At 35.4% G+C, this 23927-nt stretch overlaps 1 protein-coding gene across 1 annotated transcript in view; it reads left to right on the forward strand.

Moving 5' to 3' along the window:
* The window catches only part of LOC126977237 (sodium-coupled monocarboxylate transporter 1), a 57945-nt gene that overhangs the window by 29995 nt on the left and 4023 nt on the right, over positions 1-23927 (forward strand). The window contains exons 2-9 of the mRNA XM_050825966.1: positions 158-378; positions 10643-10785; positions 13997-14199; positions 15494-15625; positions 18901-19260; positions 20930-21060; positions 21489-21739; positions 22772-22905. Of these exons, the coding sequence (XP_050681923.1) occupies positions 168-378; positions 10643-10785; positions 13997-14199; positions 15494-15625; positions 18901-19260; positions 20930-21060; positions 21489-21739; positions 22772-22905 (1565 nt within the window). The 5' untranslated portion in view covers positions 158-167. The remainder of the gene's footprint in view (positions 1-157; positions 379-10642; positions 10786-13996; positions 14200-15493; positions 15626-18900; positions 19261-20929; positions 21061-21488; positions 21740-22771; positions 22906-23927) is intronic.

Below are 23927 nucleotides of genomic sequence, written 5' to 3' on the forward strand. Positions count from 1 at the left end.
TTTGTTACATAGATGGCGGGCCGGCAGCCGTGAACTCATATCGCTCAAGGTCGCTGGCATTTAGTGTCGCCTTAAGTAAATTCTTGTGTGAAAAAGTAAGTTCTTAGGAGCGTTAAAGTAATGTATGTAATGGCAATAGTGTCTTTATTTGTTTCAGATAAATTACCATGAATTCAGGCTGGCTAGCATGGGAGTGTATTATATTTGCTGTTTTTGTGTGTGCGTCCTCTTGCGCCCCTCTGTGGAGGAGAAAGAAGGACGCGACCGCCGCGGGAGGGAATGCCAAACGAGCCTATATCTTCGCGGGGGGAGGGGTGTCCATTCTATCAATGATGCTGTCCGTCTCTCGAGGAACTTTGGGAGTTAGATCCTTCTTGGGTAAGCTATCTTTTTTGGAACGAAGTTCCTTACGGCAGGCTTGGAGGGAATAGGGATTTTGCTGCGCGACCGAACTGAAAAAAATGTGATAGTAAAACCATAAGAAAAAATCCGTGGAAAAAAGTGCGTGGAATAAAACCGTTAAATGAGACGTGCGCAGGCGCGACAGTCGCATACACAAGCGAGTAGTGTATATATTATCAATATTATTATATTAATATATGATAACGATTATAGCAATATTAGAACGATTTTTTTTGCAATTTGTGTCGATTCTACATTAGCCGAAGGAACTTCGTTCCTACCTGGTGTCCCACGACACCACATCATTTTTTTATTTTTATGAAAATAAGGGACTAGATGAGCAGGACGTTCAGTTGATGGTAATTGATACGCCCTGCCAATTACAATGCAGTGCGGCTCAGGAATTTTGAAAAACCCTTAAATTCAGAGCGGCACTACAACTGCGCTCGTCACCTTGAGACATAAGATGTTAAGTGTCGTTTGTTCAGTAACTGCACTAGCTACGTCGCCCTTCAGGCCGAAACACAGTAATGCTTACACATTACTGCTTCACGGGAGAAATAGGCGCCGTTGTGGTACCCATAATTTAGCCGGCATCCTGTGCAAAGGAGCCTCCAACTGGTTAGGAGTTAAATTGTCTCCTTTGCAAAAGTGTTCCTGTGATTCCGCGTGTGTTACAAGAGACCATAATCTGATGACCTGTATGATGTGATTACCATCTATTTCATAAAAAAACGGAACCCTTCGTGTTTGCGAATACGAATCGCACTTAGATTTTTATTGCCTTTCGCCATTTTTTTTAAATTTAAATTTGGGGATTATAATACTCTTAAATCATAGGATCTATTGTACAGGGGGTACTTGCTTGCTCGCTTGCGCTAGCGCTGCCTTCCCCCCCTACTCTATTTCCGTTCCCTATTTAGCCAGTTTTTGGTAGTTATGTACGCCAAAATAGAGACAGAAAGGTTGAATTTTATCAAAAGTAACCAGGCACAGCTTAGAGTAGACAGCTTCATATACTTGCGGGACGTCATGGGGCGGTAGGGCGTAGATGGCGATCAGTTAGGTCTCTGGTGGTTCTCCCATCATCTTTTACTGGAGGACCACTTGACATGCACAGGCGTACGCAAGACGCCATGACTTATGTGCATCACTACGGTCGTCCTGACCTTTTTATCACATTTACGTGTAATCCCCGATGGAAAGATATCACTGATTTGCTACTGCCTGGCCAAAAGCCATTCGAACGGCATGACATCGTATCTAGGATATTCTAAAGGTGAAAAAGATGATGAACCTTTTTACAAAAGCCAATGTATTTGGAGAGATGCGTTGCTTTACATACTCAGTGGAATGGCAAAAACGAGTGCTTACACACGTACAGATATTGCTATGGTTAGAGTAGCGTATCACCCCAGATAAGATTAACTCGCTATATCAAAAAAATGAGATGTTGAAATCGAAGCTGCTAGATAAAAGTAATAATAATAATCCTCAAGACCTATTACTTTTATGAGGCGTAGGATCCTTAGACGATTTAGGCAGGGCATGTGCTCTGCTTTGAGTAATAGTTATTTATGCAACTGTTGTGTAATAAGGGGTATTAAAACACGAATGTGGGTTTATCTAATATAATATAGGGAAGTAATATGTGATAATAGTATCACATGAGTGTTTTAATAACTAATTATCAACAGTTGCATACAAGACTTTATCTACACCCCGAATAGGAATCCTTTAAAAGATTCTGAAACAGTTAGCTCACTGCTAACTTAACAGTCAGTTCTAGAAGTAACCTTATATCATCCATTATATTACTGATTATATACTATAGAATAACTAAGTATTAATGAAATAATTATTTATTTTTAGTAGTAATTTACATTTTGTATAGTGCGATTATTAAAATTCACTTGAATATTATGTTCTTTTGCACCGTTTAAAATATCCGGCTGTGTGCTGTCAAAACTTAATCGCTCATTTTATCAAGAAAAATGGCGGGGATTCGAATAACCTACTTTTTTTTACCGCTCGCGACGTTCTGGTAGTGTGAAACGTAATTATTTCATACAGATAACATGTATCGAGCAATAAGAATGTAGCAGTCTGTTGAAACTCTTTGCGCATTAAGTGATCGAAAAAAAAAACAAAGGAGTGTTGTTATGAAATTCAGTACAATATTACAACACTCGTTTGGATGATGTAATGGTTATTACGAAATTGTGTGTTTTAAAGCTGGCAATAAGCTAACTGTTTCAGAATCTGTAATTGAGGATTTAAAGCATGGGTGTAGATAAAGGTAATTTACTACACACAAGCCTATTTCTGGAAATGGCGTTGCGTTCCAGTAGGTTGTGTTTGGGGTCTTCAGCGGCTTCGCAGCAGAATCTGTACTGGTTTGATTCAATGAGACCCATTCTGGCTAAGTGCCCATTCAGCTTACAAAGGCCGGGGAGGAACCCCGTGAGTGTTATTAGTTGCCTCTCGCCAATGCTAACAGAAAGGTTATTATATCACGATTTCTCATTTTACTTCTTTTGTAGAGTTGACGTGACGTAAGAAAAACTAATTGTAATATTCCAACAAAACCGTGCAGTGTCTTTAAGCATGCAGGACCTTACATTATTATATCATATATATTTTTTGTTCAGATTACTTTAAGAAATTATTTATAACCAGCTTATAACGAATTAAATTTATATTTTTATAAATATGCATTTGGCAGCTTATATATTATCATGTTACATCCATAAACTTGAGACTAATGGACACAAAAATGTTTCGAAACGGTTTTATGGTCTTCATCTGTTTCGTCTCTTTCTCACACCTAGGATTTTATACAAGGATAGTTTTCTCACTTTCACACAGGGTTCATCTCTTACCGTAGTAAGTTTATGGTTACATCATAAAGTTATAACCAAATACCAAAACCTTTTTTCACCAAAAATGCCATGTTATTTCAAATAGTACATACTAGCGAAGAATACTTATGCCTGCTACTGTTATGTGACAGAGAGAAAATATTTATGTCATTCGTCATTCCTTCTATTGTATTTGTCCGAAAGAAAGCAGAGATAGTGAGAATTTGCAGTAGCTAAAAGGTTCTATCCCGATCGGTTTTAGCAAGTTTTCAACCCCCTCCTTTTCTCGTGGTGAAATGGATATGGTTTTAGACCAACTCAATGGTTTGAACTAGTTTTAAATTTAATACTGGTACTACAAAATAAAATAGGCATCCTTTCTTGTTAGTTTGGAGGAACGTTACCAGTGGGAGGCTCCTTTGCACAGGATGCCGGCTAGATTATGGGTACCACAACGGCGCCTATTTCTGCCGTGAAGCAGTTATGTGTTAGCATTACTGTGTGTCGGTCTGAAGGGCGCCGTAGCTAGTGAAATTACTGGGCAAATGAGACTTAACATCTTGTCTCAATGTGACGAGCGCAGTTGAAGTGCCGCGCAGAATTGTTGGGGGTTTCAAGAATCCTGAGCGGCACTGCATTGTACTGGGCAGGGCGTATCAATTACCATCAGCTGAACGTCCTGCTCGTGTTGTGCCTTATTTTCATAAAAAAAAAACTGTTAAAACAATTTTGTAAGAACATAAGATCTAACACATACTTTCTACCCTCCAGTGGGATCATACTGTAATTTTTAGGGTTCCGTAGCCAAATGGCAAAAACGGAACCCCTATAGATACTTCAAGTCTGTTTGTCTGTCCGTCCGTATGTCACAGCCACTTTTTTACGAAACTATAAGAACTATACTGTTGAAACTTAGTAAGTAGATGTATTCTGTGAACCGCATTAAGATTTTCAACACAAAAATAGAAAAAAAACAATCAATTTTGGGGGTTACCCATACTTACAACTGAAACTCAAAAATTTTTTTTCATCAAACCCATCAAGTCAAGTGTGTGTGTGTTTGTTTCTATGGATAGGTCTTCAAAAATTATATTGAGCTTTCTTATATGATTTTTTTAAACTGAATAGTTTGCGTTCCGTAACTTCTACAATAAGAAAATGATCAAACTAAAAAAATATATGATGTACATCAATCACTATGCAAACTTCCATCGAAAATTGGTTTGAACGAGATTTAGTATGTAGTTTTTTTTAAAACATTATAAATCGTATTATCAATACCATAATTGAAAAAAAAACTACACTATTATTAAAACATCGATCAAAGTTACAACGAACTACAAGAACTTTTATATTATGTTACTTGCTGCTACGGAACCCTTCATGGGCGAGTCCGACTCGCACTTGGCCGCAATTTTTTTGGTAACTTGAGAGCTACTTCGCTAAAAAAAATCTTTATAAGACATAATATTATACATTAAGTGTCTTTGCACACTCTTAATACCCTTTATAAATACTACACGAACACATTATCTCGGAGCTCACTTGAAATTAACGCCCCTCGCGTTTCCCTTTCACCCCCTTGCACTCGTCCTGTTCATTACCGTTAGGTACATGTGTTATTTTCATGCTATCATAACTGCTTTATCTTTGAAGTTTTAATTATTACCCTTAAAGTTTTGTTGTTAATAGTTCTGTTGTTCTGTATCGCTATAATAGTTCTGTCAGAAAAATAAAATATAGTCTTTGTACAAAATCTAGATAAATTCATTCATTGATTTTTCATAATAATAATTTTGGAGATACCGTAGCACAATTTAAGAGAAACCTGACACTCTGATTAGTAAAATGTAATGACCTAATTTATAATAAAAAAACCGCTTTGACAAAATATATTGTACCTATATTGTATTTTAGTGATTATATTGAAGTGACTGTATTTGTGGAATTAATTTATCTTTTTATATTGTTATAACATGTTAGCGTTATAGGACTTAAATTTACTTTTATATAATTAACAACTAAATTGTTTGTATGTTTATGTGCATGATGTGTTCACCTGTAATTGCAGGAGCACGATTTTTGAAATTTATGTTATAATCTTATGAATTGTCTTGTGTATTCTGTGTTGGTGGACATAGAATAAATAAATAAATAAATAAATAATCGGCGTCACAACACAAAATAAATCTTTGTTTATTTACTAATAATAACATTAGAATATTATTAAGTGATGCTTGTTTTGCACACCGTAACAAAGCGACGATGTGACGTCAATGCTTCAGTATTCTAAACTTGTTCTATAATAGACGCCTATCTCCCTCTCTATCTCTCTCTTTTGTACCTTTAACAACTGTTCTTAAAATTTAGTAGAACAATATATTTTATGATGGTACGGTACTCTTCGTTACCGAATCGTAATAGACCGTTTTTTTGATGAAATGCTTTAAAAAAAAAACAGAGAGTAATTAAAACTAAGATTTGTGCAATTAGTTTCATAAGAATGCCATACGCCGTTAGGCAAAACCCACTGAAATAATAACGTTTTTATTGAGAGGTTAGTAATTCTAGCTATTATAATAATAATGCATACTTGATCATCATACTGCCGGGAACACGTGAACGGGAAACGCGGTCAACTCTCAGGTTGTGGCTTCATCTACAGGATCTACTTTACGGTTGATAACCTGCTCAACCCCAATATTTGCATTTTAGGAATTTGACTTGAGATGTCGCTCTTGTAAATCTAAACAATTTGTTATGTTTTTAAATTATAACCTAACTTCTAGGATTAATACACAAATAAAATTTGAAAAACAATTTTTTTTTTGTAGCGTTGAACAAAGCATACAAGATTTTATAACCATACGTCACTCGAACGGTTAATAAATGGTTAGTACGTTTTTTCTATTTAAAAAGTAGCCTACAGGAGCTATGTGCTAGTAAAGTCCCGCAAAAATAAGTTTTGTAATTTTATTTTCTGTTGTGAGTTCGTGCAAACATTTACATGGGTTTAGTAATAAGCTGTTAATTTTGTTATCTAAAAGTCTATTCGAGTTTTTGTATAAATGAATCATTGATTTCAGGTATATAGTTATACCCATAGGAAATACAAACAGAGACAAACTTAAAATTGTATAAGTAGGCATTCAATATCTACAATCTACATATTTAAGTATAAAATATAAATAGAAATTAAATTTATAAAAATTAACAAAAAAACAACCAACCGACTCTCAAAAATAAATATTCCAAAAGAATATAATTATAATTTGCACTAAAAATTAATTTGTAATAAACAAATTGCGTATTTTATACAATCTAATTAAATATTCTATTTCTAGTTACAATTATTATTGTTAAGAGCGCTATGATGTTTTCCTCTACTTTCACTAGATGGCGCTTTTTCGACGCCATACAAATAGTAGTTAATTTTTAGGCGATCGAATAAGTAAACAATCTCACACTTGGTGCTCTGAACAGAGATGTCACTTTTGTCACCTAGAAGACTCATAATAATAAACAAGATGTCAACATATTTTGACATTTCACTCTATCTCATAGGTACATAAAATTCTCGTGTTTGTTACCAAACTCCTCCGAAACGGCTAACAAAATTTGTTTGAAAATCTGTATGTATATCGGGTGTCTGAGAATCGGCCAACATCTATTTCTCATACCCTTAATAATAAGGGTCACCCACCCCAAAATATATTTTTTTATTTTTTATGACAAAATTTGTAATTAGTCATACAAAATTCAGCATTAAAAAACACATACAACTTAAAATTTTCACCCGTCTACGATCAACACCTATTGTTATATCGCAATTTTAATATTATTCTATTCCATCCACAGATCCTCGCAATAGCGTTACAAGATGACAATCGAATATAATGATTATTGTAGTACGATAAATTTTATGTACAATACATTTGGTAGGTCTGAGAATCAGGTGTCATCTGTGTGTTTGGGCTCTTCAATGCCTTCTATATAATAATTAGTAACCAACTTGTCACAATTTAAAGGGCTAGGTAAAAAAAGGAGCATGTACTAATAAACTATATAGTAAAGATTCGTCCGTCCTACAAGGTGCCATGCGCATAGATAATACACTATATATACTAGAGATAGATGTGCAACTCATGTTTTTATTTTGTAAAATCAGTGTACCCAGACCAAGAGATAGCGATGCGTTATTTTTACGCTCTTAGCTTACCGTCGTTAGATAGCGCTAATTTTGTTTTTAGTTTTTACTTTTCACTATTGTTGTAGACCGTATTGAATTCATATTGATGTTTGTTTTGGGTGGGTGGAAATTATTAATCGTTTATTAAGTTCAGCAGTCACCTTTAAATAAGGTGACTGCAATTCAATGATTACAACTCTTTTTTTTTTTTTTTTTTTGCGCCCAAGCAAGGGAATGGGCTACCCTCCGGGATAACGACGGGAGGGAGGTGGTGAATGCTCATGCATACCAACGCAGCCTAAGTCTGCGTTGGTTATGTGGGACTCACGTGAAACCTAGGTGTCTACCCACTAAACACCACCTGCAGTTGGCTTTGGGCAGGTGCCCTCTAAGCCTACATCGAAGGCGACCTTCTCATGGGGAGAGAGAGGCGCAAGCGGCACTTCCTCTATGGAGTTTCCGCTGGGATGTGATTACAACACGATAGTCAAGTCTTTAATAAGTAAGTTAAGTGAGTTTTTTGCTATCACTAGCTCCATCTATCCATCTATCATGTATATTAAATTATCGCCATCGTGAAGTTGCAGCGTACCTAGTAGAATAGGTGGCAGCACTTTCAATGCAAATTTTTTTCATGTGCCAAAACGTAGGGAAGTTGCACCCCCTGGCCATGCGGCTAAAAAACAGTTCCCCGCACATCCGACACAGTGGCGCCAAACTTGCAAGCGCCATAGAGTATATTATAATAGCGATATAATAGCAATAGCGTTCTGCGCTAGTTTGGTCGAATCCGCCCTTACAGATTAACAGCTGTTACATTATTATCATTGAATAGGGCTTCTTGCGCGATACAGATTAAAATTTTTCGAGAAAATCAAGTAGTTCACCTGACAGTATGTAATTGAACCCAACATTCAGAAAGGCATCGCAATTGCCCAGTAATTTCACTAGCTACGCCACCCAACACACAATAGTGTTCCTTAGATTAAGGATTGGTCTCCGCTGCGCTCCAACTAGATACCGCAGGCGTAGTCGCAAAGTGCGGCAAATAATACTACGCCCAAGTGGGCGTATTGGAGTTAGTCTTGAACAATGAGTGACGTTGACGTGTCACATGTTCTGTTAAACTTTCCTAATAATTGAAGCTAAAATGGCAGCTGGGGTCACATATCATCAGTAAGTATTTTGTATTTTATTAATTTCAATGTGTAAAGTGTATGTTACAAAAGATGTCATTGAGTCTCAAAATGCCACGCACACAAGCATCTAATAGTTGCCGTAATAAAAAAGCTATTGTTCGTAGGTAGTGCGGTATCTAGTTAAGCGCAGCGGAGACCAATCCTTAAGGCTACACTAAATGCCAGCGACCTTGAGCGATATGAGTTCACGGCTGCCGGCCTGCCATCTATTTAACAAAGCCAATATTTTAAAAATCTTGGTTGGAAACAGTTTATATGCTTACAATCCTCGTTATTCACTACTAATCTGAATAAATGGACGTACACAAAAAAGTACAAGCTATAAGATTAACTTTTCTGAGAGAAGTACCAAAAAATGCGTCACGCCATGCCAAAAAACTTCAAAGAAAGGTGGTAGTTAAAAAAGGCTCGGCATTGTTAACTATAACCAAGAGCAACCATTAGCAACCTACAAATAAGACTTAAGGATATGTGTAACACGATTAAGTAGTGTTCATAGCTCGAAATGCTATACTTTCACCACAAAACTTGTCTAAAAACACCATGTTTGCGTGTTTTCTGCTTACTCTTCGCCTTAATCCAAATAGTGCTCACATAAATAAATATGTGTTAAAGCAAAAAAGTAAGTGATACGTAATTAACTCATAAAGCATCGCCGATCCAACACATCACGCACAAAAAGGGTATTTCCATACATTAATGGGTTGACTGACCTCAAATTTTTTATCGTACCCCTTTTTGTGGCTCAGTGGTACAAATCGATTGTAGGTAGATAAGCTCAGTTCATGTACCTACTTACAGGTTTTGTATTATTTGAAATGTCACTCATGAATTTCGATGGTTTTGTTGCAATAAAAACATACCGACGAATTGAGAACCTCCTCCTTTTTTGAATTCGGTTAAAAAGAGGCTCAACTCAATTTTAAACAGAAGTTCGGTAAAATTAATATTAATTATTACTTCTAACGCTTAATTGACTTTACTCTAAGATCATTTAAACGTCTAGAAAGACTGTGGCAGCTGTGAAAACGTCGAAAAAAATTGAGATGAAGAGTTAACCTCTGTTTTGAGCAATGCACGTACAGTAACACAAAGTGACATACAAATCACGTTACGTAGTCTGTCACGCACACTAAAATAATAAACCTAGCCTGTTTTCATCAGTTGTTGTCTTGCAACAACCGATGAAAACTCTATCTAGACGTATAAATATTCTAAGACTTTACTATCAACATACGAGTCACATGTCCTATCGATTTATAGTTTACTTAATTAGAGATTTAATACCTACCTGCATTTAAATCCATTCGATATAATATCGTGTTACAATGTAAACGCACTCTAATCGAAGATTAGAGATGTTACATAAAAAGTTATTAATGCTTGCCTTACCGCTATCATATTTATGTTCTCCTGGTGTCTATGATGTGTCTACATCGTGCACATGACGTCACAATATATAAAACCTATACTCGTGTCAAACATGAGACAATCTCTTCTTCAACTGTGATCGCCTGGTATCAAAACACTTTTTTTTTATGATAATAAGGGACGAGATGAGCAGGACGTTCAGCTGATGCTAATTGATACGCCCTGCCCATTACAATGCAGTGCCGCTCAGGATTCTTGAAAAACTCAAAAATTCTGAGCGGCACTACAATTGCGCTCGTCACCTTGAGACATAAGATGTTCAGTCTCATTTGCCCAGTAAATTCACTAGCTACGGCGCCCTTCAGACCGAAACACAGTAATGCTTACACATTACTGCTTCACGGCAGAAATAGGCGCCGTTGTGGTACCCATAATCTAGCCGGCATCCTGTGCAAAGGAACCTCCAACTGGTAGCAACCTCATACTGTATTCCTATCTCATTTTCTCCCACGAAATCTTATAAATTTATGCGTCCGTCTCTTTCTACTGTCTCGCTTTTTCGTTTCATCGACTTTCAAATCACAACGATGCTAGAGAAGTTTTCATTTGAATAATTTCAGGTTTCCCATCAGAGTTTTTCTACTTCGGATCAGCATTGTGGGAGACCTTGTACGGCATGATCCTTGCGTTTCCTGTCGTGTGCTGCGTCTTCATTCCAGTCTTCTTCAGGTTGCACACCAATTCAGTTTACGAATATTTAGAGGTAAATAATATATAATAATGTACTTAATCACTTTGTACTTTTATCCCCAATCCAAAAGAGAGTTTTAGCATAACTTAAAGCGTTTATATGATATTCTTTTTATTTTTTTTTATGGAAAAGGAGGACAAACGAGCGTATCGCGGTTACGTTTAAATTACTTTCAGTTGTGCTGATTGTAAATCCATTTAATTATCTAAATAACTCTATATGCACTAAAAGTCCTCCACTAAACCGTTTTATTTCTATAGAAGCTTCTTATCTTTTGGTAGAACAGATAAGCCCAGGTGACTTTAATTTGGAATTTCGCATATTTTTTTGTACTGCTTGGGTTAAATTTTGTGATAAGTAATTCTTTTGTCCATTAACTACGCGATAAAAATAAATTTGTTTGGGTATTACCTACACGTATGTGCATATCATATCTTTAAACGAGCAATTCTTGTATATATATAATCTGAATCTCGGAAACGGCTCCAACGATTTTAATGAAATTTAGTATACAGGTAGTTTCGGGGGCGAGAAAACAATCTAGGTAGGTTTCAATTTTAAAAAATGTAGTTTTATATGTGTTTTAATGTGAAACAGCTGCATAAACATTAGAATACAAAGGTAAATTTCGCCAGTATATACAAGACTATAATAGCTCAGATGGGACTCGCCAAATTCTGTCACAAGACTCAGTCTCTCTCAAGAGTCTCGAATTGATTGAAGACTATCTTGTCTTTAATCAATTCGAGACTAAAAATTCATTACTTTTATTCAATTTTAAATGTGGGAGGCTCCCTTGCACAGGATGCCGGCTAGAATATGGGTACCACAACGGCGCCTATTTCTACCGTGAAGCAGTAATGTGTAAGCATTACTGTGTTTCGGTCTGAAGGGCGCCGTAGCTAGTGAAATTACTGGGCAATGGGACTTAACATCTTATGTCTCAAGGTGACGAGCGCAGTTGTAGTGCCGCTCAGAATTTTTGGGGTTTTTCAAGAATCCTGAGCGGCACTGCATTGTAATGGGCAGGGCGTATCAATTACCATCAGCTGGACGTCCTGCCCGTCTCGTCCCTTATGTTCATTAAAAAAAAATGTAAATAATAGTAACGAGATGTAAACGTAAACATTTGAAACATTAATTTTGTATGATTCTGTTTCTACGTCGAAGTTATCTCATAGTTATGTTATTGTACATATCGAATCGCTAATACTGTATAATGCACATATTGTTATGTAAACGATTCTTGTGTAAGAATGATTTACCACTAGTATCAGCTACTCTACTAATAATATGTCTACGTTTTAAATATTTATTATATAAATATACGAAGTGTGTGTACAAATATTGAATTTGTTATAATAATACAATTAATATAATCCATAAATTTATTCAAATAAAACAAATCTTATAACTATATTTATCTACACCCATGCTTTAAATCCTCTATTAAAGATTCTGAAACAGTTAGCTTATTGCCAACATTAAAACACCCAATGTTCTAATAACCATTACATCATCTAAAAGAGTGTTGTAATGTTGTACTGAATTTCATAATAACACTCCTATTTTTTTTTCATTCCCTTCATGCTCAAAAAGTTTTAACAGACACCCACATTCTTATTGCTCGATGCGTGGCATCTTAATGAATTTCAAAAAAAGAACATTTTGGTTTACGAGCGTTCCACACCACCAGAACGTTGCGCGCCCTAAAAAAAAGTAGGTTATTCGAATCCCCGCCATTTTTCTTCGATATTTTTGTTGTTTTGTTTACAAAAAATGAGCGATTAATTTCCAAAAGAACATAATATTCAAGTGAATTTTAATTATTGCACTATACAAAATGTAAATTACTACTAAAATAAATAATTATTTCATTAATACTTAGTTTATTTGTATATTATATAATCAGTAATGGATGATATTAGGTTACTACTAGGACTGGCTGTTTTGATGTTAGCAGTAAGCTAACTGTTTCAGAATCTTTTAGAGGATTCATATTTTGGGTGTAGATAAAGTCTTGTATGCAACTGTTGATAATTAGGTATTAAAACACTCATGTGATTCTATTATCACACTCGGCTTCGCCTCGTAAGATAAATCCACATTCGTGTTTTAATACCCCTTATTACACAACAGTTGCATAAATAACTATTACAATATTGAGATTACATTAAATTAAAACTATCATTACGGGGAAGCTTACCAAGAATAATAATAAATATAAAGTTTATATAATATATACAAATATAATATATTAAGGATAGTTATTAATGTCACAATATGTCATGTAAAGGTTTAAGTCAAATTTAACGTTAACAGCTACGCTGACTTTAACATACACCGCAGAATGTGTTGCACCATCGTTTTCCTTGGTATAGTTAAAGTAAAAAAGTGAAATATGAAGTCAATATTGATACTTGACAGGTCGCTATTTGGCTATATAACATTAACAATTGCTTTATGGCCGTTTTCAATAACGTATCTCTATTTACGGATAGAATGCTATCACCGCTTAATGACAAGATCTTATCTATTCATAGATATATCCAATATAGTTATATTATTAGTTATAGTCCAATATTGAAATGTAAGTTAGCATAAAAGGATAGATTTGTCTACCTCTAGTAAGTTAAATTAAGGATAGATAGATTATTGAAAACGGCCGTTAACCGGCAAATATTGGACGGTTACGGTAAGCAGTTAATGTTATGTTGTCATCTAAAAATTGTGTCTTCTATCGCATTTATCACGTGAAGTGTTCTGAAGAGCTATTTCACCTGATTCCTGCCGCTAAATTCCGCCTTCGTACGACACGCCACAAATTAGGATACCATCCCCACCATCTGGATGTGTGACGGTCCTCCACCGTGCGGTTCAAGGAACTTTCTTCCACCTACTATAAACCTGTAGAATATGCTTCCTCGTGCGGTGTTTCCGGGACGATACGACATGGGTACCTTCAAAAAAAGCGCGTAAATCGTCCTTTAAGGCCAGTACGCTCCTCAGATGTTGCAAGAGAATGTGGGTGGCGGTGATCACTTAATACCAGGTGACCCATATGCTCGTATGACCTCCTTTTCCATAAAAAGCTTTGTGTGTAAATAAAGTCATTATCATCAGCCAGAAGACGTCTACTGCTGGACAAAGGCCTCCCCCAAAGTATTTTGTAAGTGGACTGTAAATAAAATATTATTATAAATTTATTTCGTGATGGTTTCAGCTGAGGTTTGGCTCCAAGGCAATAAGAAGGATAGCTGCAGCAACTTTCCTGCTACGCCAGGTGTTGAACCTGGCCGTCACGGTGTACACTCCTACTGTGGCCTTGCACGCAGTCCTAGGCCTTCCGCACTGGGCTTCAGCTGCTGCATTGACAATCGTTGGAATCATATTCAACGTTTTGGGAGGACTAGCAGCGGCTATCAGGTGAGGGAGCGTTCCAATATTAGAAAAAACTACATTGTTGTTATTGTAAGTGTAGAGCTTGATGCCCTAAATACAGCTCACCAAGAAGTAGGTCTCAAAATGAACGAATGAAGTTCTGCAGCATATGCGGTTAAGAAAATTAGACGGTTAACTGGCATAGATACGGCGAGATTAGTATACTTTAGTTATTTTCATAGTATTATGTCCTATGGTATATTGTTATGGGGCAGTGCGGCCGATATTAATACTATCTTTGTGCTGCAGAAGAGGGCTATTCGCGCGATTTATAACCTAGGTCCTAAAGAATCATTAAGAGAAAAATTTAAAGAAATAAACATTTTGACTGTTGCTTCTCAATACATTTTTGATAATGTTTTGTATGTTCATAAGCACATTGAGGAATTTTCTAGAAACTGTGACATTCATAATGTTAACACGAGGAACAAACATAAACTTGTTATGTCTACTACTCGGTTGGGTCGAGTTAGTAAGTCTTTTGTTGGGCGATGTATATGCTTCTACAATATGATCCCAGAAAATGTACAAAACAAATGTGTTACGAAATTTAAAAGAATTGTTAAAAAACGCTTGTGTGGGAAAGGTTATTAGCATAAACGATTTTCTTAATGACACCACGGACTGGGAATAAAGCGAACACCCTCAGGCTCTTTTCATTTTAATTATAAATGTTTATTGTACGATATTACATTGTAATCCATATTTTATATTAAAAAAAGCCCGCTGAGTTTCTTGCGCTCATTCTTCTCAGGTCTGAGGCAGTCTCTTTTGAATGGGTGGTAGATTTTGACGTTCAATAAGTGATTTTAAATCGTATTTTGAATAAAAATATTTGAATTTGAATTTGAATTTGAATTTGAACATTAATAAGATGGGACTTATGAGGAAGCTCATGGTGGCTCAGAGAGCAATGGAGAGGGCTATGCTCGAAGTTTCCCTGAAAGATCGAATCTGAAATGAAATCCGTAGGAGAACCAAAGTCACCGACAAAGCGCCGTCGAATAGTTGCGAAACTCAAGTGGCAGTGGGTAGGGCACATAGCTTAACGGACGGCCGTTGGGGCAGTAAAATCCTCGAATGGCGACCACGTACCGGATGACGCAGTGTTCGTAGGCACAAGATGCACGGACAATCTGGTCAAGATTGCCGGAATAGGATGAATAAGGGCAGCACCTAGGACTGATCATCATAGCTATCTTTGGGGGAGGCCTTCCGGCTGAAATGAGAAAGTGTAGAGCGATTACGTCATTTATAATTTTGTTTAAATTACTTCCAGAGCCGACGTGATACAAACATTAGCCATGGTGATTGTGAGTGGAGCCTTCATCATCCAGGGAACTGTCAAGGTCGGAGGAATAGGACAGGTTGTACAAGACAATATTGATGGTGGAAGACTGAATTTCTTTAAGTGAGTAAATATTTTACGTAGGTACTTTACCAAACTGTGGAATAAGCTGCCTTGCCCGTACATTCTTATATTCTCTTGTGGTGCAAGAGAGTGTGAGTGGCGATGATCACTTACCATCAGGAGTCAGGATCCATACGGTCGTTTATCCATCTCTTCCTAATAAACCGAAAGTCCAAGCTTGCAGGCTGTCGACATTATACTCGAATAGATATTAAACATTATAGAAGTAAAATGAAGTGTGTGTGTGTACTTATGTATGCACGCAAGAAGTTATACTTCTGTGGCCTAACGATGCAAAAATCATTAAAATGATTTGTTCCTCGTACTATTCTACGTTTTTAGAAAGAACAATTTTGTCAAAATCTTGCAATGATGGCTTTGACAATTAATTATTAAATAATGAATACGGCTGTATGAGCTTAAACCCTTTGCCTGTCCTAATAATGGACGAAGAAACCAAATAAAATTACGAATTTCGCTAATGTCAGAAAATTTTAGGAACCAACATCAACCAGTTACTTCTGTGTTACAGTGATGCGCGTGCATCTTAAAATTTAACTCTCATAATTTTTTCATATTGCGCCTAAAGAAGTATACTTTCAAAAAGTTTTTTTTTAAATTAATTAATGCAAAATTATTTTTGAATCAAAGGCCGGTAACGCTCCTTTGTCCCTCTTGTGTTGAAGAAGTATGAAAATGATAACTGAGCTTGTTGAAACCGCTCAAGAAACAAACTATTATTTTTTGTGCAATCTGATATAATATATAGAAATATATATTACACCAAATAAGGTTTTCTTACATTACATAAGTAAGATATAAAGCCAATAACTATTTATTTTAGTAATATGGAAATACACAGAATTAGTAAAAGAAGGCAGTAGACAAAAGAAAACTACGTTTAAAAAACCCGATTTCAAAAAAAAGAAAAGAGTAAAATAACTAAAAATTTAATTTAATACCCCCTTACCTTTGATATTAATAAAATTTTATTATTTATATGTGCTACCTATTGATAGGTTTTAAGTCGGTGCCAAGACCTAAACAAAATAAAATTTATTATTATAAATAGCTTACTTACTGTAATTATTAAGGTTGTCTGGCCACGCGTGTCTGTCCGCTTGAGTTATTATAATAGTCTGGACGAAGCTATCCCGCTCATAGTCACGCGTGGCGAGTGTAGGTACTTTTGGCACTGTTACATTTGGCATTAAATTAAATTTTTAGTTATTTGATACTTTTCAGTTTTTGAAGTTGGTTTTTTTAAACGAAGTTTTATTTTTATTTTATACTTTTAAGTGTCAGTTAATAATTATATTATATAATCAACCTGAATGAAAACTAAAAAGCCGTACACAAAAACAAAAATTTTCATAAAAAATGTTCATTAAATAAAAACTACTGGGCCAAAACTTGTAAAATTATGTAAATCGGATCATAAATCTCAAAATTAGGTGTGTACATACATAAAAAAATACCGATCGAATTGATAACCTCCTCCTTTTTGAAGTCGGTTAAAAAGTAGAATTTGTCTGTCAATATTTTATTGTAAACTAGCTTCACGCGGCCACGCATAACTGTGGCATGTTTGATTATTGACTTCGACTTCTCCTAAAACTATCCCCAAAGCCCAAGCAATAAGTTGGCACAGTTTCATCGCAATATTGCAGTGCTATATGAATAACTAAGAAAATTTTATATATTGGGTCAGCTAGTATTATGTATAATACTAGCTGACCCAGCAAACGTTGTATTGCCCATATTAAAATCGCGATACAAAAGTAACTGTTGATCGTAGATGGGTGAAAATTTGATGTTCTCCGATTCTCAGACCTACCCAATATGCACTCAAAATTTCATGAGTTACATGCACTCAATTTAACACCATGACACGAGAATTTTATATATTAGATATTAAGTTACATTCTGAGCTATTAACATAATAATATGGATGTACACGTGTATTGTATCAATCATTTTTCAGTGGCTACTTTGCATGATGCCGACTAAACCACAGCGGCTCCTATTTCTACAGACAACCAATAGTATGGAACCAGCGGGAGGCTCCTTTGCACAGGATGCCGGCTAGATTATGGGTACCACAGCGGCGCCTATTTCTGCCGTGAAGCAGTAATGTGTAAACATTACTATGTTTCCGTCTTAAGGGTGCCGTAGTAAATTACTAGGCAAATGAGACTTAACATCTTATGTCTTAAGGTGACGAGCGCAATTGTAGTGCCGCTCAGAATTAATTACCTAGCGGCACTGCATTGTAATAGGCAGGACATATCAATTACCATCAGCTGAACGTCCTGCTCGTCTTGTCCCGCATTTTCATAAAAAAGCAATTTTTATAATAATGAAACTTAATATTTCAAACATTTTGTTATTTTTAAAGTGATAACCCTCACTTCTGACTCGATAACACAAATTAAATCTCAGGTTGTGGCTTCATCTACATGATCTACTTTACAGTTGATAACCTGCTCAACCTATAGATGAAGCCACAACCTAAGAGTTGAACAACACATATACAGGATTTATCAACGATACGTCACTCGAAATGTTGGCTCAGAAGAGCGTTCGCACGGAACACGAGAGGTTGCGGTTTCGAATCCCACATCGTTCATAAATTTAATTTGTGTACTTAATATTTTATTTCTCAAAATTGCGATGTCACTGTCAATCACTATATTGGATTTTTCAAGAATCCTGAGCGACATCATGCATTGGTGAGTGGAGTGATTCACCCTTGAATCACTTCCCATAAGGTGAAAGTCTTTTTCATCTCGTCACTATTTAATTTGTACCAAAATTTATTGACGGTGCGTGACTCGGCCCCCCGCGTCTCAGGCTCTGTCTGAGCCTACCGTTAGAGCAACACATCGACCGTAAATCTTGGTTCATCTTTTTTTTTATGACAGTAAGGGTCGAGACGTGCAGGACGTTCAGCTGATGGTAATTGATACACCCTACCCATTACAATGCAGTGCCGCTCAGGATTCTTGAGAAACACAAAAATTCTGAGCGGCATTACAATTACGCTTGTCACCTTGAGGCATGATATGTTAATTCTCATTTGCCCAGTAATTTCACTAGCTACGGCGCCCTTCCGATCGCAACACAATAAGGAGCCGTTTTGGTAACCATAATATATCCGGCATCCTTTGCAAACGTGCCTCCCACTGGTATCTTGTTCAACCATCATGTTGTGGTAATTGTTATAATATCTATATAAAATATTATGTATTTATAAATTAATTTTCTAATTTCAGCTTTAAGTGGGATCCGACGAAAAGAGTCGATACGTACTCAGCAATTTTCGGACAATTATTTATGTCTGTTTCTATATACGGCTGCCAACAGACTTTTGTGCAACGTTATTGCTCTATGAGCAGTGAATCTAAAATCCGAAGAACACTTTTATCCAATGTCCCAGCAGTGTCAGTCCTCTTCAGCTTATCCTGGGTCGTTGGAATGGTCATTTACGCCATCTACAAATACTGCGATCCATTGATGAGTGGGAAAATTAGCGCTCATGATGAAGTTCTCCCGTTTTACGTCCAAGATCAGTTCGGGTTTCTTCCTGGAATGCTGGGACTGTTTTTGGGCAGTCTGTTCAATGGTGCTCTTAGGTAAGCTGATGTCATCCACTTGATTTTGTTATAAGTCAAAGTCAAAGTCAAAAAATCTTTATTAACTGTAAAACTTTATTAGTTATTTAGTGCATGTCAGGATGAAGCAGAAAAGTTACAATAGCATTCAAATGAGTATAACAATATTCATTAACAAAATTTAGAACATTAATTCCAACTATCTTTATCATTCAAATAATCTTTCACATTATAATAGGCCTTAGATGTTAATTTATTTTTTACGACACATTTAAATTTTTTAATACGTTATATTTTAATTTCATTTGGGAATTTATTATAAAATATAACACAATCCACTTTAATAGATTTATCAATTTTACGGAGCCTAGTAGATGGAATAATAGTACATTTAAATGATAGTACATTTCAAAACAAGAGTGAAATGGATATCTTTTATTTACTAGTAGCATTGTTTACATAAATACAGACGAGTGGAAATGTCTAATCTACAGATGCATCGAGCAACTTTATTAAATACATCTGTGAAAAAATATATCACAATAAGTATAAGAACACAAACTACAATCATAAAAAATACAGAAATGTAATTTCGCGGGAGTAAGTTTCTTATATCGCCCTTTTTGAAGAACAGCACCACTATACTTCGAATACGTTGGATGAGGGCGGCGCAGAACCGATCGTCGTGGAAATCTTTGGGGGAGGCCTTTGTCCAGCAGTGTACGTCTTCCGTCTGATGATGATGAAGTCTCTTTTGTTCAAATACATCGCAAAGCAACGGTTACTATGCATTCAGCCAGTTCCATGACAATAATTAATATAAATTTATTTGTATTATATGCTCCAACCCTCCGTGCATTTGGAGGTTGTGGTTTTCCTACACACCTGCTGGGAAACAAGAAGTAGTAGTTGTCTGTGGAAAAGAATAACTTTTAATAAAGTCTGCACTTTATCAAATGTATTGCAATTAGATATATTAGATATTTAGGCCAGAAAATTAAAAATAAGAAATGGCAGTAAAATAAAAGATCGTATAATAATACAATCAACAAACAAGCCAAAAGTACAATCTCCCTTCTGTGCGCAAACCTTTGTCCCGCTGTGCTAAACGAAGTTGCAGCTTTGCGCAATCTGTACATGACACTTGTACTTATTTTATTACATCGACTTAAGGGTCATAATCCAATATTTTGTAAAAAAAAACACGTCACATTTACTTAACCGCACTCGTGTCCCAATCAACATATTATGTTTGTAACACAATGAAAGACAAATGTCCATAAAAAAACATCCCTAATTTATCCAGGTAATACAGTTTTAAACAACATACAATTTTTATGCGGCTCTTAATAGTTATTTATTTAATTTTAATTTAACTAATTAGTCGACAATCTCGCTCCTTCTCATGTCCAAGTTACATCAGTTGATACTGGGGCTAGTCTTTCGACTGCCGAATACAGCAAACGTCGCAAATTTGTCGGTCTCAGTGAGTCTTACATCTTTGTGCCGTTTGGTGTCGAGACATTTGGCCCGTGGGGCACAGAGGCACGGAGAATGTACAAAGTACTATCTTCGCGCCTCAATAGGTCTACTGGCAACATAAGCGATGGATTGAATTGCTATATTATATAGTTAATACAAGTATGATGTATTTAATCAATGATATGAAAATAATGACATATATTTTCAGTTTCCTGGTATCCAACATGAACTCGCTATCGACAGTGACATGGGAGGACTTTGTGTCTGCCGCTCCAGCATTCAGAGGTATAACGGACAAGCAACAGCTGACGATTATCAAGATAATTGGAGTAATTTATGGTGAGTTGAACTAGAAGTAAATTGTAGATTTAATTTACATAATAACTCGGTTGCTTGTTGCGGTGTACGGCCGTTCCTAATATACTACCTGTAGATAGTATGGATAGATAATTGGGTATGGAAATAGCAATTCACGCGTCCAAATATAAGGTGATAAGAATGACTTATCGGGTATATTGAGACAGCTTCAAATTATTGACAGCTAATTACTGACAGTAGAAGGTAGTAATTAATCTCTATCTGAAGTTAGTATATTGCGAACGCCATTAAATGATTTATCTGGCACATGAGTCTCGCAATCTCGCAGTCAATAATTCCGTTTGACGAAACGAAAATATAAAAAAAACTGTACCTTTACAAATACATGCGTTTTTATCATGTTAAAAGTATTTATTTATCTAAATTTCAATGTATTATTTTTATTCCAGCATTAATGATAATGGGCCTATCACTCTGCGTTGGGATGGTAAATGGCGTTATTGAAGCTAACCTTTTGGTAACCTCTGCGACTTCTGGAGCTCTGCTGGGAGTATTTCTTCTGGGTGCGTTATTTCCAATGGCAAACGGAAAAGGCGCTTTGTGTGGTATGATCATCTCACAAGTGGTCACTACTTGGATGGCTGTAGGGAGGTTACTGTATATCAATAAATCTGTCGCCTCACTTCCAGTATCAGTCGAGGTAAGGTCAAATATTTGTAAATTTTGTATTTCACTTCTAACTTAGTAGGTTTTTGTGTTTCTAGATTATTTATATTCAAAAGAATCCTAAACTATAATCATTAATAAGAAAATTTAAAGAAAAAAACATTTTAACTGTTGCCGAACAATATATTTTTCATAATGCTATGTTTGTTCATAGGCACATTAGAGAATTTTCTAGAATGTGATAATCATGCCTCCTGCTCGTTTAAGTAGAGTTTGTAAATATAAATGAATTTTCTAGAAACTTTCATTGTTAACATCAGGAACAAACATAAACATATAATGCCTTCTACTCAGCTAAGTCGAGTTAGTAAGTATTTTGTGGGTCGATGTATACCTATGCTTTTACAACATGAACCCGGAAAATGTGAAAAAATTTGGCTATTACGAAATTCGAAAGAATTGTTAAAAGACTTTTATGTGGTAAAGGGTAACGTTATATATACTTATAGTAATATAACATAAATGCTTTTCTAAATAAGGCAACAGATTGGGAATAGAGGGACTGACCCGAGGCTAAATATACATGTTGCTTAGATTATCTAATCTTTTATTTAAATAAGTTGGGCAATCTTATCTTTTAAATGTTCATGTTGTTTTGATTATATTTTTTATTTAAATGAATTGAGCAATTATATCTTTTTAAATGTTCACGTTGCTTAGATTATCTTATTTATTTAAATACTTAAATTGAGCAATCTTATCTTTTAAATGTTAATGTTGTTTTGATTATATTTTATATTTAAATAAATTGAGCAATTATATATTTTTAAATGTTCACGTTGTTCAGATTATCTTATTTATTTAAATACTTAAATTGAGTAATCTTAACTCTTAAATGTTCATGTTGCTTATTTTATCTTATAAAATAAAATACAATTGTGCGGTATTTTCTTCAAAATGTATGTGTTTGTGTGTAGTGTGGACTATTCAATAACGTAAAATACTTTAAACCTGTCTTTCCTTATATGTGTTGATATTTTTCTGTAAAATGGAATATTTATTTCAGCATTGTTCAAATACCACACTCAGCGTGTTGAAGCCGTTGGCTGTTGTGGCCAATCATACCCTCACTCAATATGCTCCAATATTTGATGCAATAGACAGTACTCATCCACAGAAATCTACTTCGGAAAATTTTATGTAAGTATTATTTATGCTAACTATACACTTTGTCACTTATACTGCACCTTATATCGACTACTTAAGGCCTGGTCACTGCAAAATTGCTCACTTGGAATGCTTGTTGCATGATGATAAATATTTGAGGCAATAACCTTAACATGTTTTTCTGTTAATCTGTATCAGTACTTTATTAGGTATTAATAATTCGTTGGTTTAAACGATTTTCAACCACTCATTTTTTGAATTTGTGAAAAGGCGGCTATTAAATTCGAATTTTAGTGGACTGTATATAGGAGGAAGCTAGTAATTCGTCTGTAGAACCATACTGATAGATACGATCAGTAATTTAGGAATTAGAAAGACATGCCTTACCTTTACTGGCGTGGAGGTTTAGATTACCACCTGCTGTTCTGACTCGATGATAACAAAACAGTGTTAATCACAAACGTTGCACTGGTCACTGTCACTAGTGAGTAGAAAACTCACTAGTTGTCGTATGTAATCATCACTATCATATTAACCATAACTAACTAACATATTAATGATAGGCTCTTCTAGACTCTGGAAATATTATTGTTTAACAATAAATGGTTTATTGTTGTTGCTGATTTGTAGCCTTTGTTAATGTTGTGGCTTTGAGAAATTCATGATATCAAGATATATATAATATTATATTCATTTGGAAAGTATAAAAAATTTCAGGACGATCAGTATCCGAGTAACTATACAAAATAATTGGACCCAAACACTAGTTAGATCATTTATATGTCTAGACTGTGACAGCTGTGAAAACATCGAAAAGAATCGAGGTTGATAGTTAAACTCTATTTTGAGCAATGCTTGTTATGCAAACTAAAGTAATGAACCTGGCCTGTTTTCATCGGTTGTTTAGCAGCAAGTGATCCTATCTAGACGTATATATATTGTCTAAGGTAATAAATGCAAATTGAAATGCTACAAATTGAGCATTCTGTATTTATGTAGATCTAATGAATTTTTCTTTTATGAAAATATGATGATGAAATTACATGAAAGTGATT

This window comes from Leptidea sinapis, chromosome 44, assembly GCF_905404315.1.
Source record: "Leptidea sinapis chromosome 44, ilLepSina1.1, whole genome shotgun sequence".
In the NCBI taxonomy this organism is placed as follows: Eukaryota; Metazoa; Arthropoda; class Insecta; order Lepidoptera; family Pieridae; genus Leptidea; species Leptidea sinapis.